General features: G+C 43.7%; 1 protein-coding gene across 2 annotated transcripts in view; it reads left to right on the top strand.

The window, feature by feature from the left end:
• UBE4B (ubiquitination factor E4B) overlaps positions 1–16568 on the top strand; it is a 658693-nt gene that overhangs the window by 488218 nt on the left and 153907 nt on the right. For both annotated transcript variants that reach the window (XM_069241178.1, XM_069241179.1), the window contains one exon: positions 2489–2623. In XM_069241178.1, the coding sequence (XP_069097279.1) occupies positions 2489–2623 (135 nt within the window). The remainder of the gene's footprint in view (positions 1–2488; positions 2624–16568) is intronic.

The raw sequence follows: 16568 nt of genomic DNA on the forward strand, positions 1-16568 counted from the left end.
GTCCAGACCTCTTCTGATGTTCTAAAGGTCCAGCAAATGTTCAGAAGTGGGTACTTGGAGTTACCACATTTATACCTGGCACAACCAGTGGGTGCAAATTACTCCTTGGCACAGCCTAACTAATGGGGTAAACGTTTGTAGGTCCAACCCTATCCTCTTTGGGCATTTTCAAGATGGTTGATATCCTCATGCAAACTTAATCTAGGATCTGCATGCTGGAGGTGTGTCTGGGGCATGCATACCGAATCCTAGTACCCTCCCATATCAAACACTAAAAATTGCGTTTGAGGCAACCAACGACCCACAGTAAACCCTGAAATAAAATTATATTAGGATAGCAGACCTCCCAAGCAGGATTTGACACTGTATTGTCAAAAAGCATGCATACAGCCTCCACCCTGCATATTCAGACATCTCTGCCCATTCAGGTCAGTCTATTGTTTGCTTCTGAGAGGCATTTCATCCCCATTTACACTTATTCAAGGCTAATTGTTGGCTGGGAGAAGCTAGAGAGTAAATGCAAATAGCCCCTGGGAACTTCATGCAGGGAATTGAACTTTCTATTGAAATTTCTATTACGTTTACTTAATATTTATCACAAATCTGACTTCACCGTTAATTTGACATTTTAGTAGCTATTAAATTAGTAGCTTCATCATTTTTCCAGCTGGTCCTATTCTTTAGATACAGTATTAGGATTTTAATCTTTACCCTGGTATTCTACATAGGAGAGTTAGGCCTGCCACAGTACATATAGCTTTTGAATGCCAGTCACTGTAGGGGCATGTTAACTTACAATTTCAACATATCCTTAATTTAAATACAAAAAGGTTTATACCTCATAGTATTTAAACGTATCATAAAGTACTTTTATATACCAATACATATTGTGGCAAAAACGTTTATACTTTATGGCATTTAAATATACAGTACCGTAAGGATTTATTTTGACAGGTCAGATTTCACTTTTCACTTTGCTGCAGTCGGGCTGCAATGGTAGGCCTGAAACCGTATTTGCACTGTTACTGTAGTGAATGGCTCAATAGGTGCTACAGTCCACTAGTGTCATTTAATTCCCAAGCCCTGGTTGCACTTTTCAACATATATTTGTGATTTATAGACAGGTTAAATGTGGCAATTAGAAGTATGCCAGTACACCCAAGTCTAAACAGGGAGCATGGGCACTAAACAAATTGTTGACAGGGGTAAAGTGCAGAGAGTTCTAAAGCCAGCAAAAATATAGGATCAAGCAAAAGGCAAATAATCTAAGATGACCACACAGAAAAAGGCATATTTCCTGCAACCATGTACAGCGCTCCGCCGTTTACTCTATCGAAATATCATATGGATACGTAGATGCAGGAAAAGGCAGGGTCACACTTTAACTCTCCTTTTAGCTACATAAGTAGTTCTGGATTTACTTTTGTGCTGGTAGCATAAATCACAACCTACACCTCAGTGGACTGGACAAATCAAGATTTACTGAATATATTTTCTGCAGTAAATAATACGTTTCAAAGGTGATGGAAACTGAAGACATCTCGTGTGGATGACAAATACATATGTGCAACACCCTAGGGGTCCAAAAACATGAAACCTATACAGTCATCATAATCTCTCACACAGTGGAAGCCAATGAAAAAGCTTACAGATAATGTATTGTAACTTACTCAATAGTTGTGCTTGGAAACAAACATACATCCATTTGTGTGCTGCAGTCAGTTCTCATGTTGAATGTGCATGAGAACTTACTAAGCAAACCCCATCATTCACCTCAACACTAATCAGGCGTCTTAAACATAATTATAAGGTGTTCATTGCTATCCAGGCATGAAAACCGTGACTAGATTGAATTGTCTACTCACCTCTGAATTGTTTTAACTTGAAACCACCAAGGAGCATTGTATAACAGCAGTCTAGAAAAAACAGGGGCGCAACCTATTGAAAACATTATCAGACCACCAAAGGACTGATGTACACTCAGGATTGAGAGTGTCAGTATATATCTGTGACAATAGTAATGCCACAGGTTATACGTTTTTCTTTTCCAGTTTTAGGGGATATTTAAAGTGGTATTGTTACCAATATGCACTTTGTAATGTTAAAATTTTGAATTTGACCTTTAATACAATAGAGGCATACAGAACTGATTCCTTGAGATGTTTTCTCTGTGGAATAACTTTCAGATGTAAAACATCTAAGTATTTTGTTCAATGACATGTGTTTCAGGATCCTGCACCCAAGTGGAAATATCCTGATATGTATGAATTAAAATAAATTTTCTCTAATGAAGAACCAGCAGTACAACTGAGTAATTAGTTCAGTTACTTGTCCCATGTGATATATTGCTCATTGGTCAGCTATACCATGTACTGAGTCTGCAGATGAGTGCTACGGGAATGATATCCCACTGTAAATGATAAAAATTGGCTTCTTGTTCAGTTAATGTTGATTAAATTGTCTTTTTTCTATACATGTTTTATTTCAGGATCAGCAGCAGGCCCGACAGGCCCAGCTCGCCCAAGATGAACGTGTATCACGGTCCTATCTTGCGCTGGCCACAGAGACAGTTGACATGTTTCACATTCTCACCAAACAAGTTCAAAAACCATTTCTTCGACCAGTAAGTACCTTATAACCCACATGAACTTTGCTTACTGCCTGCTGTAAATGGAAATTTGGATTTTTGATTTGTAATTCCAGGCACTGCAAGATCCTGTGTTTGTAGAATTATTTAAGGAATCCAGATCCCACACTATAAGTATTTATAATTATAGACATGCTCTTTTATTGCACCTCACAAAAGTGTGGGCTGGTTCAGAGTACTGTTGCTGTGTAGTAGAGATCCCCATCTGTCAGGTGTAAAGGTTATAGAAGGGTGTCGTGTTCTAGACAACATTCTCTGGCCACCAGGAAGGTTCATAGAAATGAACACTGCTGTCCATGAAATTGCACCGCTGTAAATTAGTTGCAGCTGTACAGCTAGTAAACCATCATGTTGGCAATCACCGGGCAGTGATATAAGGTTCAGTGGAAAGAGTTGAGTCTTTTAAATGACTAGGCACCGGGTACCAGTAAAAGGAAATGTAGATAAGTATGCACAGACTAAATGCAGAGTGGAAACGAGGTACGTTTGAGGACAGTCCAACTTTTCCTGAATTAGTGCATTATAAATTACTTGGGTAAGGCCTCTCATTTACATTAAATGAGAGATCATGAATCAGAATTGATAATGGTTTATGGAAGACCGTGTTGGTGCAGCTATAACTGCAACCCAAAAGCCAGTCGTACTGAGGAAAGGTGACCCAGCTGCTCCTGGGCAGAGCGATCAAGGGCTTTAGCACAGATGGAATGAAAAATACATTAAACCTAAAAAAGTACATAACTTAAGTACATCTAGGGCTCTCAGTTAAAACTCCAAGCAAATAAAACATAGAAGTGAAGCAAATAAGAGCAGAGGACAGGGTATTGTAAAACGTGACCGTATGAAGAGTTCTGAGGGTTTGTGACCAGTGTGAGATTTCTACAGAGATCAGAATCATTGCCAGAAGTGGCACGCAAATGCAGATTCAATTGCAGAGATTAGAAGTCAAGTGTCAGTTTCAGTGAAACATTTCTGTAGCCCCAAGGTAACTAGTTGCTGTCTCCCCAGGTAGAACAGGCTTCCTGGGCAAGTTTGTTTTCAGTGCCTTTTCAAATTGGAGATGATGTTTCTGTCATAAAAAATCTGGGAGAGCATTCCACCGGGAGCTAGGCATTACATGGCTTACTTAACATAATTACTGCCTTTTTCCCGAAAACTCTGTGGCAGGAACAGGATATTGTTTCCTGCTGTTCCCCTCTCACAGTTAGAGGTAAAACATTGCTTCAAATAGCTGGGTGCATTGCCAAATAAAAATGTCTGATAGATACTTCTAACCACAGATTACTCACCTTGTCAAAATCTGTAGGCACCAGATTGGATCCGGAAACTCAAAAAGCAGTGCTCCTCTGTAGCAGTACGTTCCTCTCCAGAAATTATGAGCGGAGCTGCATACAAGTGCCACCAATGCATGCTGACATCACTTGCATTCTTTCCTTGTCTTCAGATGTGAATCCAGTGCTCTGATTTTTTTTTCCCGACAGTTTTCACTTCTAAATGCTTGTAGTCTGCAATGGAAAAACTCACCCCCTAACACTACAGGGCTTAAACCTGGTAGGTACCGTCACAAAGAATTCCGTAACACTTCTTCACTAAGTGTGCCTGTAATGTTTATATTCAGGGGATGACTCCAAGGCCTTTGACCACTCCCCCCAGATAAATCCAAAGGCCAACCGACAACTTGAAGATCTACATGGAAAAATACTGCAAGACTTCAGGCAGACCCAGCTCCTGGTCGAAGTTGAGAGCGCACACCTGCTCTCAAAGTTGTTCCTGTGGCAGGTGTTCTTCGTGGTTGAAGTCTTCAGGTAGTTTCAAGAAGACACAAGAATTTTAGTGGGACTTGACTGCTTCCTGGCACTTTCATTTTCCAGAGAAGGTGCAAGGGCGATTTATACCTACGCGTCTCACTCTCATTCTTTGAGGAGCTGATTCCAACTTTTGTCCTGATGCACCCCAAGTTTCTAGGTCTGTCTGCAATATTGCAGCAGTTCTTTTGAGAGGCTAGCATGCTTCGTATATTTGGTGATCTTCCAGCTCCCTGTGGCGCACCTTCGGGTCCCAAGGATCTGCACTTGTCTTCCATTTGGGTTACCATATGCAGATCTGTTCTTGGTCCCACCTGTCCCACGTGAACCTGCTTTTGGGTTACTCACCAGTGTCTATGGTGGCTGACCTGGGGTCCACAGCCAAAATTAGTGCTGGTCCCTTGGATGTCGATGCCGGCATCATCTCCACCAGATGAAGATCCTGAGCTTGTGTTATCTGACTCAGCCGAATTCGCCTACTGAAGCCCTTGACCTCCACTTCTCCACTACGTATGTAAAAACAAATGTTACCAAACCACTCTTACCCTTCAATGAGGCTCTCACTGATAAACTTTTGGCATGTAGACATAGCTCTGTTTTGGTCCTCCAGTCAATCGGCAAGTCGCACGAATATTAAACAACCAGAATTTGTAACCCAGCATCTAACTCATGAGAGTTTGTGATGCAGACGTCTACCAGCAGAGTGAACCTTAATACCTTTTCAACTGCTTTGTCTGTCAAAGTTCTAATTTATGAAAAAGTTTGTCAAGAGAATGTTTTCATTGACCAGCCTTGCCTTGGGATCAGTCAGCTCCAGCTGCTTTCTATGGCGTTGCTCCTGTGAACTTTGTTTTATGGTTAGTGTGATCTTTTTAGCAGTCCTTGAAGACTTGCAAGCCTCTTTGGCCCAAGCCTTTCAGGATGGCTTGGATGGGGCCAATTTAGTCAGCAGCTTGAGCCTCGATTGTCTAGGAAGGCCTGTTGGGACCAGTGTGGTCCTCCACCTCCATGCTTAAATAAGATCCTCAAGCTGCTCAGTGACATCCAGCATCTCTAATAGACATACTTGTTTGAGATTTCCACCCGAAAATGGGAACTCAGTCCTGGAGCAAGGAGAACCAAGCCCCAGCATGCTCTTTGGGCCTTTCATCAGCAGTCAGGCAGTCCCCCAACAGTTTTGAACTTTTCGGGAGTATTCCAGGGGCAAGGCGTATTAACAGTGTCAAGCCTTGCTGCCTGTACAATAGGCCTCCCATGTCTTTCAAGGTTGGTGCTATAAAGTCAACCAGACAAGAATGAGGCCATTAGGGGCACCCCCACCCTCCGGCACCAACTTCAAATCTCTTTGGTGCACCGTTGGTGGCACACAGCCTTTCAATGAACAGCAGGGTCTACAACTTCCTTTAGCAGTGGCAAAGCATTACAACCGAAAGATGGATCCCTCAAATTGTCCAATGGGTCTATGTCCTGCGAATCCTTTTAGACCCACCGCACCTGGCACCTACATCAGAACAGCTTTCATGGGGCCTTCTGTCCATTTTGCACCAGCAGGTCGAGGCACTTCTGGCAAATGGAGATGCAGAGAGGATACCAGCCTTTGGAAGTGGGAAGTAGATGTTGTTATCCCTACTTACCTGTGCCAAAGGAGAATGGAGTCCTTTATCCTATTTTGGATCTTCACGCTCTCACGCCCTACTGAGAAACGGAGAAAGGACAAATTATGAATTCTCACACTGGCACAAGGCTCTGTCTGCCCGAGATCCTGGAGACTGGATGATGGCATTGGGCCTACAGACCCAATATTCTTACACCCCTGTCCTGCAGTTCCACAGTTGGTACTTGCCATTCAAGGTGGGCCAAGAGCACTTTGTTTCTTGTGCTCCTTTCATGGCTCACCACTGTCCATAGAGTGTTCACAAAGGTGATAGCACTGGTTGCTGCCTATCTTTGAAGATTGTGGGGACCAGTCTTCCCCTATCTCAAGGACTGACCGTTGAAGGCAGGCACGTCACAGTCCGATGTGGCCCACCTCCAGGCGACAGCAAATCTGCTTACATTGCTGGGGTTTTCAATCACCATGCTGAAGTCACTCTTGACTCCTTTGTAGAGGCTACCTTTCATCAGAGCCATCCTCGATATAGTGTACTTTTGTACCTTTTCTCCAGACCAACAAACCAAAGGCAGTCGTGACATGACCCTATGTTTCCACCTCTGTCCAGGGTCTCAGTTAAGATGGCTCTGAGGCTTCTTGGCCTGCTGGACTGATGGATCCTGCTCAACGACCATGAGCTTTGCAGTGGGATCTGAAGTCTCAGTGGATCCCGAATTGCGAGAACAATTCAGATTCCATCCAGGTGTCGGAGAAGACTGCAAAAGCTGTTCCAGGAGACTTTTCCTCTCCGGAGTTAACTGGAAGAGTAGAACATCTTTCTAGTAATAAAACAGCGGTCAGGGGTCCTGAATGGCAGAGTGGACAAACTAAACTTTACGTTGCTTGACAAATCACAAATAGTATCTGCATCCAGAGATAGTGGAGGGCATTTTCGATTAATGGGGAGATCCTTGATGACATTTTATCACCACTGCTTATTGTCCACAATTTGAGTGTTTGAGTTTCAGACCACTCAGGGAGAAGCACTGGTGCCTCGTGGACCATAGCATACCTGGGAAACACATTTGTAAAATTCCTTGGTTCCTAAAACGGAATCCCCCGCTGGAAGTTAATATCTCATTTGCTAACTGCCCTAAAGTACAAGCCTGGGGACAGAGTAAAAGTATCTAAAGGAATATCATCCCACATACCAATCATAGTCAACCCATAGTTTCCTCCTGCAGCAGCCATCCCCAATTCCAAGCGTGGGAGACAGATAATTGTAAGAGGTAACAAGATTTTATTGGATCACCCAAGCCTTAGTCTTTCTACAACTCTAAAAGGGTCAGAACATCTGGTGTTATACTGCCATTAAACACTGGGCCTCTGAGCCCTCGACTCACTCCCTTGCATGTTTAGTGTAGTTTACAACATTTATAGAGCGCATGGCTACCCGAAGGCTTCCCAGCGCTGAAAATAGACCACTAAACTAGGAGGTGCGTATGCTGAGAATAGCATTGTCTTCAGTTACCTGCGAAAGAAGGATTCCAGATGCTCTTGACAAAGTTCCAAAGGGAGTGAATTCCAGAGGTAGGCAGCTTTAAAAGCAAAAGAGCTGCCTCCCCATATTGCTTTCTTATCCCGAGGAGTGTTGACTAGCAAGGCGGAAGAAGATGTAAGTGCCCTCTGAGGGGTATAAGATGTTATAATTTGCCTAAGAAATGTTGGACCCTTATTATGAAGGGCTTTATGTGCCATGCAAATAGCTTTAAAATGAAAAAAATAAATACGTTGTTCTATGGGAATCCAGTGGAGCGACACCAGTGCTGGTTTAGCAGAAAGGTGTCTGGGAGTATTCATAAGCAACCGGGTAGCAGCATTCTGCACAACCTGCAATCTCTTTTTTACGTAGCCAGGAAAGCCCAGGAAAGGAGAATTTCCATAGTCTAGACGAGATAATATAAGGGCCTGAATCATGAGGTGTAGGGAAATGTCTCCCTTGGCATGGTTACCCCCTAACTTTTTGCCTTTTGTTGATGCTAGTTATGATTGAATATGTGCTGGGATCCTGCTAACCAGGCCCCAGCACTAGTGTTTTTTCCCCAAACTGTACTTTTGTTCCCACAATTGGCACTGCCCTGGCACACGGATAAGTCCCTTGTAACTGGTACCCCTGGTACCAAGGGCCCTGTGGCCAGGGTAGGTTTCTAAGGGCTGCAGCATGTATTATGCCACCCTTGGGACCCCTCAGTCAGCACATGCACACTGCCTCACAGCGTGTGTGTGTGTGTGTGTGTGTGGCGGTGGGGAGAAAATGACTAAGTCGACATGGCACTCCCCTCAGGGTGCCATGCCCACACATTCCACTGCCTGTGGCATAGGTAAGTCACCCCTCTAGCAGGCTTTACAGCCCTAAGGCAAGGTGCCCTATACTACAGGTGAGGGTATAGTTGCATGAGCCCTATGCCCCTACAGTGTCTAAGCAAGACATTGTAAGTGCAGGGTAGACATAAAGAGTACATGGTATGGGAGTCTGTCAAATACTAACTCCACAGTTCCATAATGGCTACACTGAAATATGGGAAGTTTGGTATCAAACTTCTCAGCACAATAAATCCACACTGATGCCAGTGTGGGATTTGTAAAAAAATGCACACAGAGGGCATCTTAGAGATGCCCCCTGCATACCAGTCCGACTCCTAGTGTTAGGCTGACCAATTTCTGCCAGCCTGCCACCAGCAGACGAGTTTCTGGCCACATGGGGTGAGTGCCTTTGTCACTGTGGCCAGGAACAAAGCCTGCACTGGTTGGAGGTGCTTCTCACCTCCCCCTGCAGGAAACGTAACACCTGGTGGTGAGCCACAAAGGTTCATGCCTGTTGTTACAGCACCCCCGGGCATCCCAGCTAGTGGAGATGCCCACCCCTCTGGACACAGCACCCACTTTGGGTGGCAAGTCCGGAGGAGATAATGAGAAAAACAAGGAGGAGTCACCTACCCATCAGGACAGCCCCTAAGGTGCCCTGAGCTGGGGTGACTCCTGCCTCTAGAAATCCTCCATCTTGGTTTTGGAGGATTCCCACAATAGGAATAGGGATGTGCCCCCATCCCCTCAGGGAGGAGGCACAAAGAGGGTGTAGCCACACTCAAGGACAGTAGTCATTGGCTACTGTCCCCCAAACCTAAACACACTCCTAAATTTAGTATTTTAGGGGAGACCCTGAACCCAGGACATCAGATTCCTGCAACCTACAACAGGAAGGACTGCTGACCTGAAAGTCCTACGGAGACGACAACTGACTTGATCGCAGCCCTACCGGCCTGTCTCCAGACTCAAAGAACCTGCACAGCGACGCATCCAGCGGGACCAGTGACCTCTCAGGACTCAGAGGACTGCCCTGCACCTAAAGGACCAAGAACCTCCCAAGGGCATCGGCTCTGTCCAGAAAAAGCAACAAAATTGCAGCAAAGAAGCAACTTTAAAGAGACTCTCACTTCCCGTCAGAAGTGTGAGCCTTCACACTTTGCACCAAACGCCCCTGGCTCGAGTCCAGGACAACAAACACAACAGAGAGGACTCCCAGGCAACTCAAATGACGTGGACACCCTGAGTCGATCTCCCTGCACCCCCACGACAACGCCTGCATAGAGGATTCAGAGTCTCCCCCTGACCGCGACTGCCTGGTAACAAAGGAACCAGACGCCTGGACCAAGCACTGCACCCGCAGCCCCCAGGACGGAGAGGAACCACTTACCAGTGCAGGAGTGACCAGCAGGCAGCCCTCCTCCTAGCCCAGTCGGTGGCTGGCCCGAGAAGCCCCCCTGTGCCCTGCCTGTATCGCCAGAGTGACCCCCAGGTCCCTCTATTGTTTTCAATAGCAAAACCGACGCCTACTTTGCACACTGCACCCAGCTGCCCCTGTGCCCCTCAGGGTGTGCTTTGTGTGCTTGTGTGACCCCCCAACCCAAACACCTCAGTGCTCTATTAAACCCACCAGGTCTGCTCCCCGAGGACGCAGTTACTTACCTGCTAGCAGACGGGTACTTACCTGCTGGCACATTGGAACCGGGGCACCCCCTTCTCCATTGAAGCCTATGTGTTTTTGGGCCCTTCTTTGACCTCTGCACCTGACCGGACCTGTGTTGCTGGTGCGGTGGCTTTGGGGTTGCCTTGAACCCCCAACGGTGTGCTGCCTATTGCCAGGAGATTGACTGTGTAAGTGCTTTACTTACCTGAAAAACTAACCAAAACTTGCCTCCCCCAGGAATTGTTGATTTTTGCACTGTGTCCACTTTTAAAATAGCTTATTGCCATTTTAACCAAAACTGTCTGTACTACTGTTTTAAATCAAAGTTCTATACTTACCTGTGTGAAGTACATTGTATTTTATGTACTTACCTCAAGTTTGAATCTTGTGGTTTTAAAAATAAATTAAGAAAATACTATTTTTCTACATAAAAACCTATTGGCCTTGAGTTAAGTCTTTGAGTGTGTGTTCTCATTTATTGCCTGTGTGTGTACAACAAATGCTTAACACTACCCTCTGATGAGCGTACTGCTCGACCACACTACCACAAAATAGAGCATTAGTATTATCTAATTTTGTCACTATCAGCCTCTAAGGGGAACCCTTGGACTTTTATATTTTCCCTAGGCGGAGGGAGATCTTTTAATTCTTCCAGTACCTGGGCTGGGGACTTGAGGAGAGAGAAGTTCCCAGCTAACATTACTTCTGATTTATCATCATTGAGTTTAGAGTTGTCCATCCATCTAGCTGCATCTGAAAGACAGGAAGATAGATTAGCCTGTTCCGTGTTGGCATTGGTGGAATGAGAGACTACCAACTGAGTGTCGTCAGCATATCATACCAAGGAAAGACCGTAAGGTTGCACAATATTAGCCAAATGGGACATATAAATGTTGAAAAGAGTAGGACTCAACGAGGAGCCCTGAGGGACCCCACAAGTAAGGGAAAATGTGTTAGAAAAGAAGGAACGGTCAAGAACTTGGAAGGTCCTATCCCTCAGAAAGGAAGAGAACCACTTGAAAGTGGTACCTTCAATTCCTATTAGTGATAATCTTTGAAGTAATATATTATAGTCCACCGTATCAAATGCAGCGCTGAGGTCCAATAAGATGATGGCTGCATATCCACCTGAGTCCAATCGTTGACAAGTGTCTTCTGTGAGGGCCAAAAGAGCAGATTCAATGCTATGTTGTGGTCTAAAGCCCATTTGCATGGGATGGAGAAGTTTATGACTTTCAAGAAAACCTGTCATGTTTTGCGGTTATCTTAGATGCTATAGGAAGAAGAGCAATAGGTGTATAATTACTAAAAAAGGGTTGCATCAAGTCTGGTTTTTCCTTTTAATAAAGGTTTGAGAACCGCATGTTTCCAGTGATGCAAAACAAGACCAGATGTCAGAAAGAGGTTCAGAATGTCGGTTAATAAAGGCGCAATGATATCTGAGCCCAGAGCTAGAATATAAGGGGGAGCGAGATCCAGATTTTATTGTAGAAAGATAATTTATTACTAAGTCTTCCATCAATGGTTGAAAAACTGAGAATGTAGCTCTGGGAAACTGGGAGTTGTCATGTACTCGCAGGTCTGTCTCTCGAGAGAGGTTAGAAGAAAAAGTTGAGTGAATATCCAAGATTTTCTTTAGACAGAAACCTGCCAGACTATTAGTATGAACTGTGGAGACTTCCAATGGATTGTCCAAGGAAGGATCCAGGGTCATTTCTTTAAAAATCACAACAATCTCTTTCGGAGAATTAACACTGTTCAATTCTGGAAGTATAGAAAGCTGCCTGTGCTACCTTAATTTCCGTGTAGAAAGAACTGATTGCCTTTCTGTATTCTAGCTTAAAGGTGTCATCATAGTTCCTCCTCCTCCTCCTTTCGAGCTGCTTACACTTCTTTTTTAATTGAAGCAGTTAAGGTGTAAACCATGGTCTCTTCTTACGACCAGTACTTCTAACGGCAGCCTTGGTCAGCATTATGGTGTCTAGGGAAGTGGAAATCCATTTATTAAATGTCTCTGTTGAGCAAGGCCCAGGGACATAACAGGTGGGGTGAGAGAGATGTAAGGGGGCCGACCAGTCCCTATGGTTCAGTTTTGACCATTGATGAAGGGTCAACTTTTTGGGCAATTGGTGAGAGGGGGCAGAGAGAAAAGAGCGCGTGAGTGAAATGAAATAATGACCAGACCAGATCAAAGGGAGAGAGACCTGAGGAGGTAAGTTTGGGAGGGTGCTGAACACCAAATCAATGGTATGGCCTTTGATATGAGTGGGCCCCTTAATCAACTGCGTCAGGTCTAATGATTCCAAATCTGAAAGTAGAGATTTGGCAGACATACCGTTTTCCTCATCCACATAGGTATTGAAGTCACCAAGAACGGTAAAGTTGGGAGTTCTACAGAACATATCTGCCACTAGTTCCGGTAAAGCCTGTAAGAACCTCCCATAAGGGCCAGGAGGATGATAGATAAGTAATCCAGAAAGAGTGGACGTGACATTAATGGCTAAGGAGAAAGACAGACTTTCGCCATCAGGAATGGCGAAAGGTTTGGTGAGGCATTTGATTGAATTCTTATAAATAATGTCAATCCCCCCACGCTTGGAGTAAAGTCTATCTAATCGAAGTATTGCATAGTCCTTGTGTAGTGCCAGCACTACCTCCGGGGAGCAGTCCACACAAAGCCAAGTTTCAATTAGGAATAGGGCATCTGGAGTATATTTATCTAGCAGTGAGAACATTTGTAGGTTATGAGCTGGCAGAGAGCGACAGTTGACCAATACAAACTTACCAGATTGCTCTTTAGTTTTACTAAGAGGGGAGGAGAGCGTAGGTTGAGGGGTCCAGTGGCAAATGTTACAAGCCTTAGTAGGAATATCAGGGATTGTAGGATAATGGGCCGTACTCAGAGTCTGGCTATTGAGTGCTCGGAGTTGTTGTCCTGAGTACATTAGTCTTTTTGGGTCCAATTGAGTGGCATGTCTGGCCTCTGGTCTCTGCCGGGTGCAGATGGGCTGATGGTGATAGCAGCCCACAGTTATGATGGCACTGTGTGCTGCCATCAACTCCACATGGGGCATTGATTCTGTACTGGGCCAAGCAGAGTGGTTGCATAAACTGTGGGACTTTGTTGAGATGAAGAAAATCATGGATACTCTGGACCCTAAGCTGCCACGGTTCTACACAATGTGAGGTGCTAGCATCCAATTTCTAGCACAGGAATTTTATGAACTTACATGCCCCCTATACCTATATCTCAAACAGAGTATGTGTGCTGAGTATCTGGTTAGCAGAGATTACTAGATTGGCTGAGGATTCCTTGTGATTCCCTGCTCAGCTACAATAAGCCCTACGGGATCATTTGCACTGTGTTTGAGCGAGCGCTCCTCCCCTCAAAGACCACCCCTCTTCTTGGATGCCTTTTCCTAGTCCACCCCACTGTCGGCCAGCTTGTTGTTAACACTGAGCTTCACTAGCCATTGGATGTAGGTGAGCATATATTTGTAATGTAAAAAAAAAAAAAATTTATAAAAAGAGATTTGAACCATGGAAAGGTCTCAAGGTAACAATCAGCATACTGTTACCATCAGTTGTTTAATGCTGTGCGTTAGAGGATGCATAAAGAGAAAAGAGACTGACGTCTGCATGCAGTAGTGGTGGTCATACGTGGCTCCACTCCATCGCTTCTGGGATGGTATGGTGCTTATGTGGAGCTGAATGATCCAGTCTGGCACCTCAGGGATATCCTGAAGGTAAGGAATCTATGAGTAGATAGACTATTCACTAGAAAGAGCATTACAGAAGGTAAATCACTTGTTTGTTTTGTCTGCTTCCTAGCCATATGTCTCTAGCTTTTCGACCTAAAGGTGGACATCAACTGTAGTGTTGACCATGACACTTCTGCCCTTACATCCAATGGAGAATGTTCCAGGGAATCAAAGGCCAATGAAAGCATCATCAGATGAGCCAGGTCCGCTATATTCAGCATGGTGGATTGGAAGCTTTTGAAGTGAGAGTCTGATTGTCAACCAGGATGCAGTTCAGCTTAGAATCCTGCTGAAGCCGCACTGTGGCTTTTAGCTGCTAAGAAGCATTTGCGATTGTGCAGAAGCTTGCTGCATCCATTTCAAATAAACCCATTTTTTTTCTAAAGGGAAAGAATCCATAATTCATTTAAAATAACTAAGACCATTCCTTCTTTAAAGAAGGTGTTGGAAATGTCCCAAAAAACCTAGGTTAACTACTTGAATGTTAATCTTTCTGTTATAGCATAGATCCCAAAACGAAAAAATGTGATTAGATGATTACATACGCAGAATGATTTTATCCCAGAAGCTTCCAAAATGATGAAGTGTTAAGACACTGCTTAGCCTGATGCAAAATCTGTATCAGTGGCCTCGTCTTTATCATGAATGGAGACTACATATCCAGTCTGTTATTAGTTTGGAAATGTTGTGAGTTTGTGCTTATTATTTCTGTTAGATTTTTGCCGTGTTTGTTGGTAGAATGGGATGCTTCAGAAACTCATCCATCCCTTGTTGCCATTCAGAATGCCCTCTTTATACGTTATCATGAGAGCTATTAATTGAGAACGGATTGCATTGTTTGGGACAGGCATGTTCCTCCTGTCTCCTCATTTTTCCTGAGTAATTTTGAGCTCCTCCAAAAATCTAGATATAGATTTAGTAGAAATCATGGCACCATTTTAGCAGGGTAAAATCGTCAACAGAACAATAAGGCCCAAATGAGGCTACTTAACCTTCTTCTTTACAATGGCCTATGATAGTGTTTCCTACAGCCCAAACTTTATAGTTGTAGCAGGAAAGTTTTCTTGTGTTTAGCGTACTTCTCTGCTGCCATATGGAAACTGAGTAACAGGTAATCTAAGCAGGCAACTGGTAAACCTTTACATCAAATAGCACCCTGAAACCTGGTTAACAACCTGCCTAAAATATGCCCTTTATTTGGAAGGACTTGTAAGCAAGTTACATGTAGAATACAGCTCCCCCAAGCAGCCACCTGAGTTAAAGTTACTTTATCAAAAGGAACATGTCACAATTTAAAATCATCCAAAGTAAGCAGTTTTGGTTTGGTCATTTTAAAGGGCAAACAGGCTTTTAGCACATCAGTCTCAAAGGTAAATCAATTAAAGAGCACTGACCCTTGAGAAGCAATAGGTTGCTCAATCATATACTCGGTGCTTTATCGGAAGGGGTTGATGATGGAATTTGATATTAAAATAAAAGTCCCACCGTTTTGCTCCATTTCGAGATTCAGCTTAAGCATAGTATGGTAGTCAGGAGTAGCAGCAAAATCTGTACCCGGAACATGTCTAAGCTATCAAGCTTTGACAAATAAGTCATCCAGTAAATGTTTTAGAAATTTATCACAAATCTTAATTTTAGGACCAAATGTGAGCCAGTTATCAGTGCACGTTTAAGCAAGACTGACCTTTTGAATATTTATTTTTAATTATTGCCATAGGGGAAAGACTAGGTTTACTAATTGCCTAGCCTCATAATCACTGCACAAAAGGAGTCTTATTTTCAGGTCTCAAATCAGGCCAACAGATGGTAGTCTCACAGTTATGTTACTTAATAAACCACCAGTCATATGCTTGCCAGTCCCGCTTAAGCGTACAACCATTGATGGAAAATAAAGCAAAGCAATTTCTCTTGTGGCATCCTCATATGCCATCTACAGTGCTATAATTGCTCAGTGCCTTCCACATTCAAATTGCTGCGTGTTTCTCAGCGTAATTAATGTGTTTCTCAGCTAGGCACTAACTCTGTCTCCCAGTCCCCCAGCCACCAGAAGGATATGCATCCAGTAGGAGCCTTAAACCTTGAGCATCAGTTCACCCCAGAGAACGTAATATTCTAAGATTAGAAGCAGCTAGGTTCAAAATAAAAAGCACTTACATCTTCTGTAAGTCTGCAACATGGATTTGGCACATCGTTCCTTCTAACCATTTATTCCTATTACCCGAGACAAACTTGGAAACCATCTACTGCTGACAACACTTTGGAAATATACTGATCCATTTCTTTATTTTCTCACTAAGCAGCTGAACTGCAGTCTACTGTATGCAGTACCTGCACAAGACACCTGTTTCCTCTGCTCTTTTTATTTTCTTGCGTCTTATTCATCTCTTCTCCACCTCCCTCATTTCTCCCATTAGTATTGCAGATCCATTGGTTTATATTGTTACTGGCATGTTTTTTTATACCGTTAGATTTTTTTATAATGCGTGATTTTTAAACCAAAGATCTGATTATTTATTACCTTATGTTTTTATGTAGTACTGCTCTACCCATTTTTTGCTTGTTAGTGCTCTTTACCAATAAAGCAACCATGTACACAGAGTTCCCTCTATTGTATAATTTCTGACTTGAAAGAAGTAAAAGGGGGAGGGAGATGAAACCGGAGTAAAAATCTTCTCATCATTTATAATGGAAGTTTAGATGCAGTATGGTTAAGATGGAGAACGTTTTTCAACTAGGAAGA

The sequence above is a fragment of the Pleurodeles waltl genome, chromosome 6, assembly GCF_031143425.1.
Source record: "Pleurodeles waltl isolate 20211129_DDA chromosome 6, aPleWal1.hap1.20221129, whole genome shotgun sequence".
In the NCBI taxonomy this organism is placed as follows: Eukaryota; Metazoa; Chordata; class Amphibia; order Caudata; family Salamandridae; genus Pleurodeles; species Pleurodeles waltl.